This window comes from Schistocerca gregaria, chromosome X (genome assembly GCF_023897955.1).
Source record: "Schistocerca gregaria isolate iqSchGreg1 chromosome X, iqSchGreg1.2, whole genome shotgun sequence".
NCBI classification, from domain to species: Eukaryota; Metazoa; Arthropoda; class Insecta; order Orthoptera; family Acrididae; genus Schistocerca; species Schistocerca gregaria.
This window is the reverse complement of record NC_064931.1, coordinates 579,301,412-579,317,606: the sequence shown is the minus strand read 5'-3', so window position 1 is coordinate 579,317,606 and position 16,195 is coordinate 579,301,412. Positions and strand designations below refer to the sequence as shown.

General features: G+C 38.1%; 1 protein-coding gene across 2 annotated transcripts in view; it reads right to left on the bottom strand.

Annotated features, from left to right (window-relative positions):
- LOC126298764 (ERI1 exoribonuclease 3-like) overlaps positions 1–868 on the bottom strand; it is a 110,765-nt gene extending 109,897 nt beyond the window's left edge. Inside the window, exons 1-2 of one of the 2 annotated variants that reach the window (XM_049990217.1) lie at positions 406–868; positions 145–302 (exon numbers count right to left, since the gene is read on the bottom strand). In XM_049990217.1, coding sequence (XP_049846174.1) covers positions 145–273 — 129 coding nt within the window. In that variant the 5' untranslated portion in view covers positions 274–302; positions 406–868. Of the gene's footprint in view, positions 1–144; positions 307–405 lie in introns of both variants that reach the window. The other variant, XM_049990216.1, reaches the window with a different exon arrangement.
- Between the last annotated feature and the right edge of the window lie 15,327 nt (positions 869–16,195).

Below are 16,195 nucleotides of genomic sequence, written 5' to 3'. Positions count from 1 at the left end.
GACAAACTATACGTTAAGTAATACATCACTGTTTGCCGGTATATGTTCGATGCCGGTAAAATAGCGAGTAGAAAAATCGCACAATTTCGATATCCGTCGGTCTGTCCCTCCACGAACAACTAATAAAATTGCCGAACTTCTTACCTGCGGTGAAATCTGCTCTGGATAATCACACGTAGCTTCAAAATCGAGCACAAACAAGTTTTCGTAAATCTGCGGTGAAGGGCGCAATGTTGTTTTTATAGTGTATCTCAGAGCCTTAGAAGACATCATCCGCTGCGTACTCCTTTCTTTTAAAGCATCTACCTTCAAGTGATGGGACAAACACAATACCAATGGAATACAAAAGTTGACAATAACAACTAGTATCTTATTATTTGTGTTCAAATACACAGTAGTCCGCACTTACATCAAAGTTCTTCTAAGCGTCAAGTTCCGAAGACCTTACATTGTGTTGCGCCGCGCAACTAATTTTTCCATCCACCCATTCGAAGGCATAGCCCGTAAAGTCCGCTACGTTGGAAGGCTAGTAAGTGATTCCATATGTGGTACCTGATCGCCTACTGGTACGGTATTCAAGAGGACATCACCTGTGCGGGCGTAATCATGCAGATTTTAGCTCCAGAACATACAGAAATATTGGTGAAAAAAGGCTGTTCCAAAAAAATTGGGCAAGAAAACAGATTTCTTGCAGAAATCAGTTGGGGGTGACAAAACCGCTAAAATAAGTGCTGTCGACAAAGGACGAATGTCGTTTGAAAAGTAAATGACTGAGTAAAACTACTTCTGAATTCCTTTTTTTGCTACATTTATTTACTCTAGAAGTCATATACACATATGTGAGACGACATGGCAGCTAGCGTTAAGTTACGAGTAACACCGAGATATAAAACTAGTTCTTTGGCGAAACGTCCGATGTTAATTTGAAACCCCACGATACTTCATCGTCGCACCTGACCGACATTTTCGAGTATGACAAACACATTGTTGAGCTATGACTGCAGCCTCCCGTTTACATGTGAAACTCGCAGACGTTAAGACACCAAATTCGGTGGCCGCTTGCGAGGGATTCCTGATCGGTAGCGTGAAGGACAGCTACCTCACCTGTCGGACGACGAGTCAAGGACCTCGACTCATGTACGCACAAAGGCTGTCGTTCCTTCTGCGCACTGCCGCCAAAAGGCCCAACGACGTCTTTCGGATGCCGCGTGGCGAAATACGGGTCCACACTGGCGTTGTCGCTGTTACCCAAATAACTGGCCATCAAAGCGTCATCTCTTCAGTGACCAGTAGTTTCACTTTGTGGTCGTTGTGAATCTAGAAGTGTCAGCGCTGGATCCCATGCTGTAGTAAATTGATGAACCTTATCTATATTTACAAGTTTTGTTGAAAGACGAATTTCGACCGGTTATTTAAATACGCTGTCGAAGTACGGAAAGCCGATGGGAGAATTTTAGTACTTTTGTAATCCATAGATTAGATTAGATTAACTTTTCCTTCCACAGAAGCAAATAATGACAATATTTTCGTGGATGTGGAACATGTCAAAAAAGTATAACACAAAAAACATAAAAAATTGATTATAATACTTACTACCCTGGTCATTTGTCAAGAGACTGTCGAAATAGGTGAATACATTACAGTAAATGGAACTGCTAATATTTATAGAATTAATATGCTGTCAGAATGAAACATTGATGTGCACTTTTAACAAATTGATCATACCTAAAATACCTAATCCTGACTGTTGTGACCAAGTGCTGTCAAAAATGAATTCTAAAAGAGACTTTTACTTAGCCTGTTATGATTTATCATATGCTTGCTCTTCTCAGGCATATTTGCTTTCAGTAGTTCTCTGTCAACAGCTGAAATATTTCTTTTATGTTTCATTGTTAGTTTGAAATTCCTTTGTTGAAACTATCTGTAGGAATGGAAATCAGGATCGTTTATATCCTGGTGGAAAGCATTTGTTCTAGTGCTATTGACTCTGCTGCTTCTCGTTGTGGACAGGCGGTAAGTAACGATAAAATTATGATGTGCAGGTTCATAATTTCGCCGATATTATTACAGATGACTAATCTGAATACTTAAATCCAATATATAAGCACAAATCGGAAAAGAGTACTTTATTTGCTTTGTCGTCGTACTGGCTTATATCTTTATATATGAAATATCATACGGTGTGCAGTCAGGATTCATTTTCTCGCAGTTGATCCGATTTATTTCAAATCTAATTTGGAAAAGGAGAGGGACTTAGAAGAGGTTCTAAATATCATGTTCAAGACAGAAGAAAATCATGAAACTTTGTATGACGTATTTCATACATGCAGAATGTTGAATTTGTACTTGTTCCGCCAAATGATGGTGAGGACACACATAAATATGATGCAGGCTGTCCCGCCACTGTTGTTGGTTTAGAGGAGAAGGCTCTGGAACAAACTGCAGGGATAACATCAGTAAGCACTGACGGCCTTGTTGAAAATGTTACGTCTTTACCCACTCAAAAGGAAAATCCCTGCTGTTCCAAATCATGGTTGGGGTCCTGAGTTAGGAGAATAAGATACTGGATAGAGGAAAGACTAGACTCTTGACAAACATTTGAGGTATCTTGTGATCCTACACCTGATATAATAGAACATTTCCACACATCAAACTTGACCCCCAATAGATATTTTTCGTAAAATTTTTGATGCTGATTTGGTTGAGATTGTGACGAGGGAGACAGTAAAATATGCTGCTCAAAAGGGACACAACATACAAACAAGTCATGGTGATATCTACAAATACATCGCTATTTTGCTGTTATCTGAACATTATAAGGTCATGCATAGACGTATGTACTAGGAGACCAGACCTGACACAAACAGTGTCATTGCTTCGAATTCCTTCTCCAGAAATACTTTTGACAAAATTCATAGATTCTTCCATGTCAATGGTAATGACAGCATTGGAAAAAAATAAAGGTTATAAGGTTCAGCCATTAATTTCATATCTAAATAAGATTTTTCAAGACATTATAGAGCCTCTAGGGTCAAACTTCTCCTTGGATGAGGCCATGGAGCCTTATTATGGCCACCACTTTGTGAAATAGCTTATAAGAGGCAAGCCAATTCACTATAGTTTCAGATGGTGGTGTTTAGCTATATCTAATGGGTATCTCATCAAATTTCAGCCATATGTTGGAGCAAGTCAAAGAGATCCCTGTAAGCCACTGGTACATTCTGTAGTTGAGAAGCTCTGTGTGGACTACATCCCTCAGAACATCACAGTGTACATTGATAATTACTTTAAATCTTTTCCACTTCTTTAATCTCTTACTTCAAATGGAAACAAATGCAAAGGAACCCTGAGAAATGACCACTTGGAGAAGGCACCCATGCCAGATTTAAAGAAGGCACCACGAGGTACTACTTATGCATTATGTGGTACAGAGAATTCTATCACACTTCTGAGATGGAACAACAATAGGCAAGTGACTCTGGGGAGAAATGTATTGGATGAAGGTGTATTAGGTGAAAGTAAATTTTTAAAGTGGAATAGAGAATCAAGAAAGAAGTTTTCTATACCATAACCTTCCCTTGTATGGGAATATAATGTCCACATGAGAGGGGTAGATCTTTTCAGCAATCATTCACATAAGATCAAATAAATGGTACTGGTCACTGATCAGGTTCTGCCTAAATGGTGCTATTGTGAATACGTGGATCTTATACCAGCAACTAAATAACAATGTAAGTTTACTGGAATTTACCAGACGTATTATACTTTCAGTTCTGACTTCACCCAACACTGAAAAGAAAGAGGTGTGAGGCCAAGATTTCTGTCACAGGTGCAAGAAGACATAAGATTCGATAATGCTGGGCACATGACTGATGAGCAGAGCATGCAAAGAAGACGTGGACAGTGTGGTATATGCACTAAATTTCCCAGTATAAAATGCAATGTGAGACTCCATCCAAAGGGATGTTTCATTTTGTATCACTGGCGGTAAGAAGACTAAGTTGTCTAATAAACTATTGTTTCTGTCATTTGTCCTTTACTATTACAATGTCTTACTTTATTCATGAAATGCAGTACAGTTATTTTGTTGATTCTAGTAAATGAATTTGCCATGCATACTTAATGTATAAATAAATAATGTACCCTTCAAGTATAAATAAAATGAATATTACAGTACCTGGAAATTATTATCGCACCTTTTCTTCATTTATTCGTGTAATAAATGATAATCACAAAAAGTGCAACATATCACTTGTGATAAAATTGTGTAAGGAATTCTACCCCTTACTGCCCATCGTATGACATATCATACAGCAATAACTTTACCCCTTACTACCCACTGTACGATATATCATACATTAAAAAATTATGAGTTTGAGTCTACCATCATAAATTAAAGTTCATAATGTGATTATTAACTCATGTGGGTAGTGGATCTGAAATTTAATCTAAAAAAAATAATTCTTGGTTAAGCTAGTATAACAGCTCCTGTTAAGATATTCATCTATAGAGTTTAAGGAGTTGCCCTTCAAAAAGCCTTACACACTCTGTTTAAACTGTGCTTTATTTGAAACCAAGTTTTTAATTATTGCTGGTAATTTATTGAAAATGTGTGTTCCTGAATATTGGAATCCTTTTTGGACCAAGGTAAGTGATATTACGTCTTCAGGTAGATTGTTCTTATTCCTAGTATTGATACTACGTATTGAGCTATGGCTTGGAAATAGGGATATATTATTTGCAACAAATTTCATTAAGGAATAAATATACTGAGAAGCGGTGGCTAGAATACAAAGTTCCTTGAACAGGTTTCTACGCAATGTTCTTGAATTTATGCCACAAATGATTCTTATTACACGCATTTGCATGCTAAAGATCTTTGCTCAGCTTGATGAGTTACTTCAGATGATCCCATATGACATAATAGAATGAAAGTAAGCAAATTATGCAAGTTTTTTTTATATTTATATCTCCTACATCTGACATCATTCGCAATGCAAATATAGAATTGTTTAGGCACTTCAGCAATTGTGTTGTATGCTCTTCCAAACTGAATTTATTACCGAGTTGTAATCCCAGAAATTTGACACTGTCAACCTCTTTCATCTGTATGTCTTCATATGTTATACACATACTGGAAGGAAATCTCTTACAGGTTCTGAACTGCATATAGTGGGTCTTTTCAAAGTTTAATGGCAGCGAATTGGCTTTAAACTATTTATTAATGCCAGTGGAAATTTGGTTAGCAGCTATTTCTAAATCTATACATGACTTGCTACTTATTTCAATGTTTGGACCATTTGCAAACAAAGCAGATTTAGCATCTGGCCATGTAACATACGAGAGGTCATTAATGTACACAAGGAAAAGCAATGGACCCAAGATGGAATCTCGAGAAACACCAGATGTAATTAATTCCCAATTGGCTGAAGACTGACTGCTTACTGCACAGGTACTTCGCAACAATACCCTTTGTTTCCTGTTAGATAGATAAGGCTCCGGCCATTTCGCAGCACTGCCAGTGACACAACAATATTCTAATTTTACTTAAGAGAATTCTGCGATTCACAGTCAAACGCTTTTGACAGGTCACAGAAAATGCCAGTAGCCTCTAATTTATAATCTAATGAATTAAGTACTTTCTCAATGTAAGTGTAAATAGCTTTCTCTGTATAACAACCTTTAAGAAACCCAAATTGTGAATAGGGAAATACATTATTTGCAGTCAGAGACGTTTTAACACAATCTTTTCAAATATTTTTGAGAAAGCCGACAAAAGTGAAATTTGTCGATAGTTTGATGGTATCTGTTTATCCCCCTTCTTGTACAGAGGCTTAACTTCAGCATACTTTCGCCAGTCTGGAAATGTTCCACAGATAAGAGATTGATTACACAAATAACTTAACATACAACTCAATTTTCATGAGCACTCTTTGATTAACTTTGTTGATATGTTATCATACCCAGTATATTTTAAGGATTTTGTGATGGATATTACTTCTTTACGGGACATGAGTCTCATTTACATTTTACTGAAGTTATTTTTAAAGACTGGTCTCAGATACACCACTGTGCTGTTCAACGAAGCTGTCAGCAACAGTAATGAAGTACTTGTTTAAGAGGTTTGCAACACAAGATACACTTGTTACCAGAGTCTCATTCATTTTTAAAGCTATTTGTCCCTCTTCCTTTTTGCCCCTACCTGACTCTGTCATCACTATATCCCATACAGTTTATTTGTTGCCTGTTATAATTACCTTTTTCTCATAATAATGCTCCTTCGGTTTCTGAATTACTTGCTTCAGTATTTTGCCCTGTACTGAGGCAATGGTCGGCCATTGCAGACTTCTCTCGATGGTTCAGGCAAGTACATCATTGAAGTGTGATGCATCTGTCTTCCAAGGTGGAACAAGTTTGTCTTCGCTATTGGTCACTGAATTTGGACCCTACACATCTGCACATTTCCCACTTCAATTGGCTTAAATAGGATGCTACATCAACGTAATACCAGGGCAACTAACAACGGTAAATACGCCTTATTATCACTGTTGTGTGGTAACTGCATTCCTAAAAGCACAAGTACTAAAGATTTGTCTGAAATTCTGCTCATTGTGTACAATCTTCAGAATGTAAATCGAAAAGAAGAGTCAAGTTACATTTACGTTACGTTAGTCATATTACATGTATCCAATTGAGTGTGTTCTCTGAGATGTAGAAAGAATTCAAAGATGTACATACAAATTAATTTAAGTGCAATGCAACAAAGACCTTTACATTGCTGTGTATCATATTCACCTGTTTCCTACGTTTGCAACAGTGTCTGCTAGTTAGGCGAAAAATATGAACGCAATGTCTCTGTGAAAAAGGACTATGAAATGAAATACTACTGCCATGTCTCACCACACCGCCATTGATTTTAAAAGTAATACAGTTCTGAAAATAAATATGATGTGAACAACATTCCACCCAAATGTAAGTTCTTGGAAATATCACTCTGACTTCCCTGCAAAGCAATTATTAAAACTATTAGTGAATTATAATTTTGCTTTTCTGATATCCTAAGCTAGGAAGCATATATCACATTAATTTTACAATTTACACTATACCTTTCCCAACTGAAGCTTTTTCAACTATATTAGGCAAATCGCATTAGAAGCTGTTCTATAAGTTCTTTACAATTAACCTGTATTATCCAGGAGTATTTGTCATACAAGAGAAATCTAACACACAAAATAAATCAATTACACAAATGTGAAAGACAAGACAAATTCAAAACCATTACTTTATTTTCCACATCTTCCCAAATCAATTCGCAGACACTAGTATTTTTCCCACTCTACAGCACTCGAAGTGCACTCTAACTGTTCTTCTATCATCAATGTCAATAGTCGATGGAGCATGGACGGTTTGATAAGACAGGGGTTCCATTCCTTCAGCTTTAATGCGCACTGAAAGAAAAACGGGTGGAAGGAAAGTGTCTGCCATTCGTAGCTAGCCGCCTTCAACCGCTTCTTTTCCTTTTGCCTACTGAGCCCCCTTCCTCACACCTCTTTACTTTGTCTTTCTTAAGTGAAATCTTCTTTCTCTTTAAAAGAGGTATTCCTTACACCGAAGTATTGCCATAATTTTAGCAATATTTTATGGAATTGTGAAATGCATAAATTTTAATTTAGTTATGCTTTAAAATTTTGGGTTCAATCATCGTTTCAGTGGGTATCACACCTTCTAGTTTACAACTTTTAACCTTAAGATAATTACACCCCTCATTCCTAAACAATGACCTAATAATTTCAGGGAGCTCTTTCATACATTTATATCCCAAGGAACTCTTTTATACATGTCCAATGATCTTTAAAAATCAAACATACCTTCAAACAGATGTACTCTAGTTTTACTTTGACGAAAGCCATAATCCTTTGCTCTTATCACCTTAATCTTTATTGCTATTTGCTTCTTTCTATCCTACACCGTTACTCATGGCAGCTGAGTCCCTCATTTAATGTAAATTTATTCTATTTACTATTGGTAAGGTTATCAAACGAAAATAACATCACTAGATTAAAGAAATATTTTACTACAAAGTGTACTTCTACCTGAACCACATAAGAAATGCCACTGCAAAACAGTCGCATTCCAGAACATTTAACTGGCTGATGAACCACTTGTCAGGGCCACCTTGTAACTACAGTGTGCGATTCTTAAAGCTGTCGTCCACCGAGAATGTTTATTTGAAGGACTAAGTATTCTATATACCACTGTTGTTCGGTTTCTTCAGTCCTTTCTATAACACTTATTTGCTCATTCTGTTACTATACATTACCTATAATTTCAACCATTTGCATAAGAGTTTATTAAACTTGCTCAGCTGAAGTGTTGATTGTGAAACAATCACACACCTTCACACATGATTCGTGTCTTCACCCACATAGTTCTTTGTCAAATTCATAGCAGACCCCTATACATTGCTGACTTACCATACTTTCATGTACAACTTATTCCCATTTGCAAAGTTCTTATTACCTAGTACAACAATGTCCCATTCTGACTTTGTGAATTACAGATCATTAAGACCTTCATTTTTCTGCACCAATTTATTTTATTTTAAAAAGTTCAGTAAATCCTTTTCATTTTCACATTTTGCAGGACACTGCCAACTTTTATTTCCTTTCTCTTCATAAATCCTAGGGGCAGCTTGTTACTAAAGGCCATAAGGCCCAGTCCCACCAGAAATGTTGTGTTATAATATTATCTGTGTTCTTTTTTTAGTATTATATCAAAGAGTTTGAGCATGACATGATTTTGGTGTAGTATGAGTGACAAATGCCAGAGATAATCACGTACAATTTCCACTGTTCTGCTGCAGAGAAATGGTACTCTGAGTTGTCAGTAGCCAGGCCAGATCTCGCTGTTACTTCTCTCGCACTCTACCAGTCAGCATATCCATAAACACATTGATGGACCTGTTTTCCTTTCCCCATCCAATGTCGAGGGCCAGCATCAGATGGCCTGTACTCTCTCCACACTCCCAGATCCGGAGGCTCCAGTCATAGTTATGTCACCAGGTTTTTTCCTTATTTCTGTCTCATCCCTCGCCTTAGTATACCTTTGAACCACCTTGCACAGGCCTGCCAGATGGACCAGTCACACTGGGTCCACATGCCATAGTCCGAATTTTCACTTGTGTCACTTTATGCTTCAATGTGTAGTTGCTGTCGCATGCCTTACTGCATTCCGACCACGACCCCTTCCTGCATTGCCATTCATCAACATGAAACCCCATCTCTTAGTAGTGTCTCATATTCTGGAAATGAGTAGTTGAAACTCGAGTATTCTTAGTGATTTATCCAAAATGTTTAATTGACTTTGGGTACACTAATAGGTTTTTGAGGAGAACGTTCCCCTAAAAATAGCCCATGATAAGCCATATGACTACTTATACTTACTTGATTTGCTGTTCTCTCAGCCAAACCTATGCAAATTAATCATGCTTGTCTCTTGTTCTTTGTCAAGTGTTTCAGGGTAATGGCCTTCTGAGGTTTCCAAAGCCTGGTCTTTATGTCTTACAGAAGGTATTACAAGATGCAATTCACCGACATTTAACTTGAACTTGAAGGCATCAAAATAAAAGTCACAGAAAAAAGAATTAATAAAATCAACACCCACAGTCATATCAACAGTAAGATAAGGAATAATTGAGGACTGGTGCCAATCTCAGTTTTATTTGATTTCAAAGGCACCTGCACCTTTTGCTATTTTTTGATATCTGACCAGGTGCTACAAAAATTTTATAACTAGACATGAGCATTCTGACCATTCATTTTTACTAAAAGTATGAAAATAAACTTGCACCACAACATGTATCTCTGAATTCCTGTCTTTTAAGGGTTTGGAATCAGTATCATCTACTAGTGCACATAATAGGTCTGACACTTTTTATTGTTGGCATAGGATCATCTTCTTAGCAGAGGTAAATTGCTTAAGCAGCCTTTTATGAAGCAACAGATCAGACAGGCACTGTGCCTCATGCCATACTTTGCATGCATCTAAAGGAAATGCAGCATCATCACATCATCATCAAGTCTTAGGGCAGTTTACATTCGGATTTCCCCTCATATATTAATCTATATTTGCTCTCTCTTTCATTATGAGGCACTTCTCTGCATTTCAATTGTTATGCCCTGTTGAGTTCCGAACTATGCCCCACTAGCACTTTCTTGACGACATATTGTTTTATACTATTTTTCAGGTAGCATAGATCCCATATTTGAATTGTAAATATTCTGCCACTCATTTTTGTCCCCCTGTGTTTTGTTACCATTCATTAAATAACACTGAAATACTGAAAATATCATCCACTTTCATTTCAGCAAAAATGTAATTGTTGTTAGCACTGCAGGGGATCACTCTGCACCTGCCTGCAAATGTCAAGGTTAAAGATGGCATCATCATTTTGCCCTTTCTCTTTCATTCTCTTTAAAAAATTTCCACCGATCGTTTACATTTAAAATAATCCTTGAAATCTCATACTTTAGTGTGTCCTGTCCATCTCATACTGAGACGTTGTTTAGTGTGATGGCCCCTGGGGAGATGATTCTCTTCATACCCAGATGTTACATCATGATGCCATTACATTGGATTCAACCTGAGTTTGGCAGCCAGCTTTGGATGGACACTATGTTAACTGGCTGGCTACCATCTTGCCTTTGTTGAAAGTTCTTATTTCCATCATAATACGTGAGCAAATATTCTATCCATCCCAAGAATCTCACATAATTGTTGTAATTATCTTTGGATGATGCAGTTAATTCTTGGCATATGTAAAAAGACAACATTCTTTCGATACTGGCAGCAAATACCTCAGTGTCCATGCCCAAATCAGTTTGTTTAAGCAGCATCCATCAGTATGTATATATCTGCTGCAGCACTGATCAAGCTATCTGTAACACACTTGTAAACTCTTGTATAAATACATTTGGATGCTCTGTCCCTTGCAAATCAAAGTAACTGAACTTATGAGATCTTATAGATACAGTTTCTGCTGAGGCAACTGGCGAATGATATACCATTTGTTGTGACAACTGTTTTTGAATTTCCAAGTCATTTTTGACCAGTTTCTCATCCAAAACTGTATTACATGTTAGCTTAACCAGTTTCTCATCCAAAACTGTATTACATGCTACATGTAGACTTTGGAAATATAGATTTACTTTCTGCTCAACATCATGTGTATGATTTGTCTCCCGTACAAGGTTACTAAAATTAGTGTGCTGCTCTTGCATAATCTAGATAACTCTTTACATACAGCTTCCTTGTGCATTGCTTGCTTTCCCTCTGTATGTTCAGTGAAAGTGTGATAAGCATTTGCAATTTATCTTGGATTCTTGTACACATATTTAACAAAACCTGCACACTGAATTAAATTCAGAACGACATAAGGAATACTAACTTAAAATCTGCAATTTGGATGTTCATCCAGTAGTACTTTCTAATTGTCAAACTGTGTTCCAATGAAAGTTCCTGGCAGATTATGCGTGTTCCAGTGTCTTGTTTCATTTCCAATTTCAAATTAGAGGTTTCTGTTGAAACATATGTTTGTACATTATTAATTTCAGTTTTTATATTTACATTCTCACTTTCGATTTCTGATCTCAAACAACTGAGTGTTTCTATTAAAGAAAATATTAAAACATTTAGCCCACGTGTTTTCACATATGGATATAGTTTCTCCTGTATGGAATTAGACATTATGCATGTGTCATCATTACCATTAGGTAATGAATCACTCACGTTCAGTGCAACTGGTACAGTTTCAAATCGATGTACTGATCACACACCTGACTATTCTTCAGCAGCTTTTTCACATTCCTGATATGTGTGGAATACACATCAAGACTGAAAACGTCAGTGAAACCTGCAGCTGGTAGTTCGCCTCCTGTTGTAATACCACGCCAGATCTGTTACTGAAGTCAACTTTAATTCTATCATAATGAGTAAAATCTTCAGTGTCTTAATGTGACATTGAACTTACTTGTCCCCTAACCTCAGCCACTTTGGTCTGGAATTTTGCAAGTGTGTCTAACAATTGCAAAAACACCTTTTTACTAAACTTATGTGAAGCAATTCGACTTGATGAGTGACTGGTGATGAGGTGAAGTTTTTTAGCCTGTGACCCTTTGTGTAGCCCCCCCCCCCCCCCAGTGGCCACCCACATAGCTTACAAAAGACAGCCCCCACTCTGTCCCAGCTGACTGCCTTCTACCAGCATTCTGTCCCTGTCATCTGCCTTTGTCCATGTGGTGTTGGAGGATTGTAAAACTCTCAGTGCTACCTTAAGGGACCAATCTACCACCTGACTGCGCAGTTCTCAGCGCTTTCTTTAAATCTCCCTATTATGCGGAGAATGCTTTGAAAATTCTTTTTTCTTCAGTGCTTCCTAATGCAGCATTAATCACATTTTCCTGACTTTGCAACGGTTCCTAGCAGTTAGGTGAAAAGTAAAAACACAACGTTGCTTTGAAAAAGGTCTCTCTCAGGTGGTGACTAATCAATCCACAGGCACACACAATCACTCGCACATAGCAGTTTGATTCAGCTATTTGTCGAGTCCAGTAACACTGTAGGCTGTAAAGCTCACCTACTTCATTTTTAATGCGCAAGCTCTGATGTTGCCCTCTTTCTAGTGGCACTTCCGTACACTTTGAACGAAAAGACAGGCTAGGGAACATACTGGTTGGCCAGCAAATAAATACCAAACTCTTATGGGCAAAACAGATTATATTATTAATGTCCAGTGTTCTCCAATTAAGTTGAAGTATTGTACTCATAATCAAAATGATATGTGGGCAATACCAGAATGAAAGGAGATGCAATAGTAGCCACCAGAGTAATCGGCTCCCCAACATTGTTTCTAGGAACTCATGACATCAGTGGAAGACAAAACACTACTTACTCAGTCAGTCGTCCTCTTGTCTTTTGGAACAATGGCAGAAATAGCTACCTCACATTTCCCTTGAATTCTGCTCTCTTCAAAACTGAGCAGAAATCAAAACGTAAGTTCGATTTAAATGTGAATCACGTCAATTAGTTGTAAAAATTCAACAGCACATTTTAAAACATAATATATAGTAATTTATTCTTTAATTTAATTTACGTTATTGTGCCATCTTATATTCAGTAACGTGCATGAGCAGGGGAAGGAAATATTTCCTCCGTATCTCTGCTGTATTACAGTGATTGTTAATTCCAATTGTAAAGTAACATAAAATATTTAATTTTAAAGTTTGTATAGAGATATTCTTCAATGAAGTGGAACAGGTTGCCCAACAGAAATATCCTTAATTCATCTTTAAAGTGAAGAATACTACTACATTCTCTGGTAGATTGTTGAGATTGTTGAATACATATTTATACATGTATCTGACTCCTTTCTTATTCTAATGTCAGCAGCTTGAAGTCTTTTAAAAGGTTGTTTTTGATCCTAGTGATATATTCATGCTTTTCACTTTCCTACTGAGAAAAGAACACCATTGGTAACGATAGAGGACATTAGTAAATACACTAAAATCGATCGTTTCGTCTATACCTTGAAGGCCCAAGCGATGCTCACCGCCGCCATGTCGTCCTCTGCCTTGCAGCAGCGTCTCACACAATTTCCAGACCGTGGAGCAGCTACTATTCAGTCGAATAGCTCCTCAATTGACATCACGAGGCTGAGTGCTTCCCCTGTCAGTCCTCCCACCAGCTTCTACACATGGCAGCCATCCATGTTAACCACTCAGTTATGGAGGTGGACTAATAGATACATTGCCTAACAAAAAAAGTAAAGCCCCCAGAAGGGGATGAGAAAATTCATTTAAACGCCACAGGTTGAGAACATATGCGATGTTATTGCACGGATTACATAATCGAATCAAATTTACAAGAGAGTTAGCAGTATGAGCCAACTTATTAGTATGACGTTGCACCCTCTCTGGTTTGCACTGATTCGATTGGGATGGGTGTCAAACAATTATTGCTTCCTCTCTTGAGGCAAGATGGTCTAAATTATTGAAACTCGTCCTTGATATCCTGTATACTGGCCTTGGGACAGACTTGATGTTAGAGCTGGTTTCATATATCTTCTGTCAGGTACAGCTCTGGGGATCTTGCTGGCCACATGAGTACCTCAGCACCACACAGACAGTTCATAGACACACATTCCATGTGTGGACAGTCATTATCCTGTTGAAAAATGGGACCACAACACTGTCGCATTCAGGATGCTTGTGACATATTTTTGTGTCGCCAAAGTTCCCTCAATCACTACCAGCACTTATCTGAAGTCATACCCCATGATTCTCCTTCCCCCCTCACACCATGATCCCAGGAGTAACACCACCATGCTTCTGCAAAACATGAATGGATATCTACCCAGGTTGCCACCATACCTGCCATTGATGGTCATCCAGTGTAGTGATGAACCACGATTCATTACTAAACACATTACAACACTTTTCATTAGCAGTCGATGCTTCCCGGTAACTGCACGACTCCAAATGCAGCCGTTTCAATTATGGATTAAATGCAGCCTACACATGGGATGGTAATATCTTAGTTTGGCTCCTGCTAATCTCCGAGCAATGGTGCAGGATGACACAGAATCTTGCAGTGAGTCCATTACTCGTTTTTGGCCGGAAGTCATAGATGTGAAATGGTTACAGTGTGCTTGGTGCAAATTATTGCGATCCTCCCTTGTGGTGATCAGATGTCGTCGACTGGAATCTTGATAATTAGTGTGTGTGCCCTTATCTTCCCATGTAGTACAACTTTTTTTTTACTGAAAATAACTTTATTGACAAAAAATTATGATATTAAAATCCACGAAAATCACCTGTTCTTGTTTCATGTAAATTACACATACAATACAGATAACATCATGAATTACAGCATCACTACGTTACATTGTAGTTTCCGAGTATCCAAATCACAGTACTGGTTTTAATTCTGGTTTTCCTTGCTTTGCTTATCGAGAGTTCGCACTTGCGGTTCTTTTTGTTTCGTTTTGGTGACTTGCTGATGCACGTAGGGCGTCTAATTAATGTCTCTCTGTTGTGTTTCTAGAGTTGTCTGCCGATTGGTCGAAGTGACGCCCTGAACTGCTGTCTCGACTGCTTCTACTGCAGTTTTTGAAACTTTTGTTTCAGGTGCCGGTTTCGGACTCTCGCTCTCTGCATGATTTGTTCTAAATCGAGTAAGTCGTCGTTATTACTCCTTCCATCACATGTTCGATGCCTCTTGGTTTTTCAGCGGCTGCAGATCAGTTATAAGGGGTGGCATTCCTACTTTCGGTTTAGAGGGTAACGGAGGGAAACCTGCAGCTGGTAGTTCGCCTCCTGTTGTAATACCACGCCAGATCTCTACCCTTCTGCGTATTCATCGCTTGGTTCCCTGTCATGAGTTAAGCTAATGTCAGTTTCCTGCCTCGTTCTAACGAATCTTCTAAAACAAAAACTCGTCTCGGGCAATTCGTTCCTTGATGGCCACTTTCGTTACAGATAAAGCATGTTACAATCTTCCCACTGTAAGTAACATGCACCTTGTATCCACAAACAATTAAATGAGATGGAATATTCTGTCTGACATACTTTTCACCTGATGTGACACCTCTAAAATACCGTACTGCAATTTATGTTGGCTAGACAAACGTTTGTTACAGATTTGTTTCACTTCTCCATACTTTACTAAAACCTTTTTTAAATAACAGTTCTGAACTTTAGGAGGCAGGTTAAATGGCTCTGAGCACTACGGTACTTTACATCTGAAGTCATCAGTCCCCTAGAAATTAGAACTACTTAAACCTAGCTAAGCTAAGGACATCACACACCCATCCCCGAGGCAGGATTCGAATCTGAGACAGTAGTGGTCACGCGGTTCGAGACTGAAGCGCCTAGAATAGCTCGGCCACAGTGGCCGGCTGCAGGTTAAATATGCATACATTTTTGTACTCCACGTGAACGTTTCAAATTATGACAGTAGTCATCGAGACGTCACATTGACGGATTTTGGATTTCCCTTGATGTTTGAGCAGAATCCTTTCCAGCAACACAGGGTTTAAAAGCTTCACAAAAAAAGCAGAAGCACTTCATGTCATAGTACGCGGAATTAATTTGATCTGATATGATTCCGATTACTTCCACGATCCAAAGGTGCACTTCTA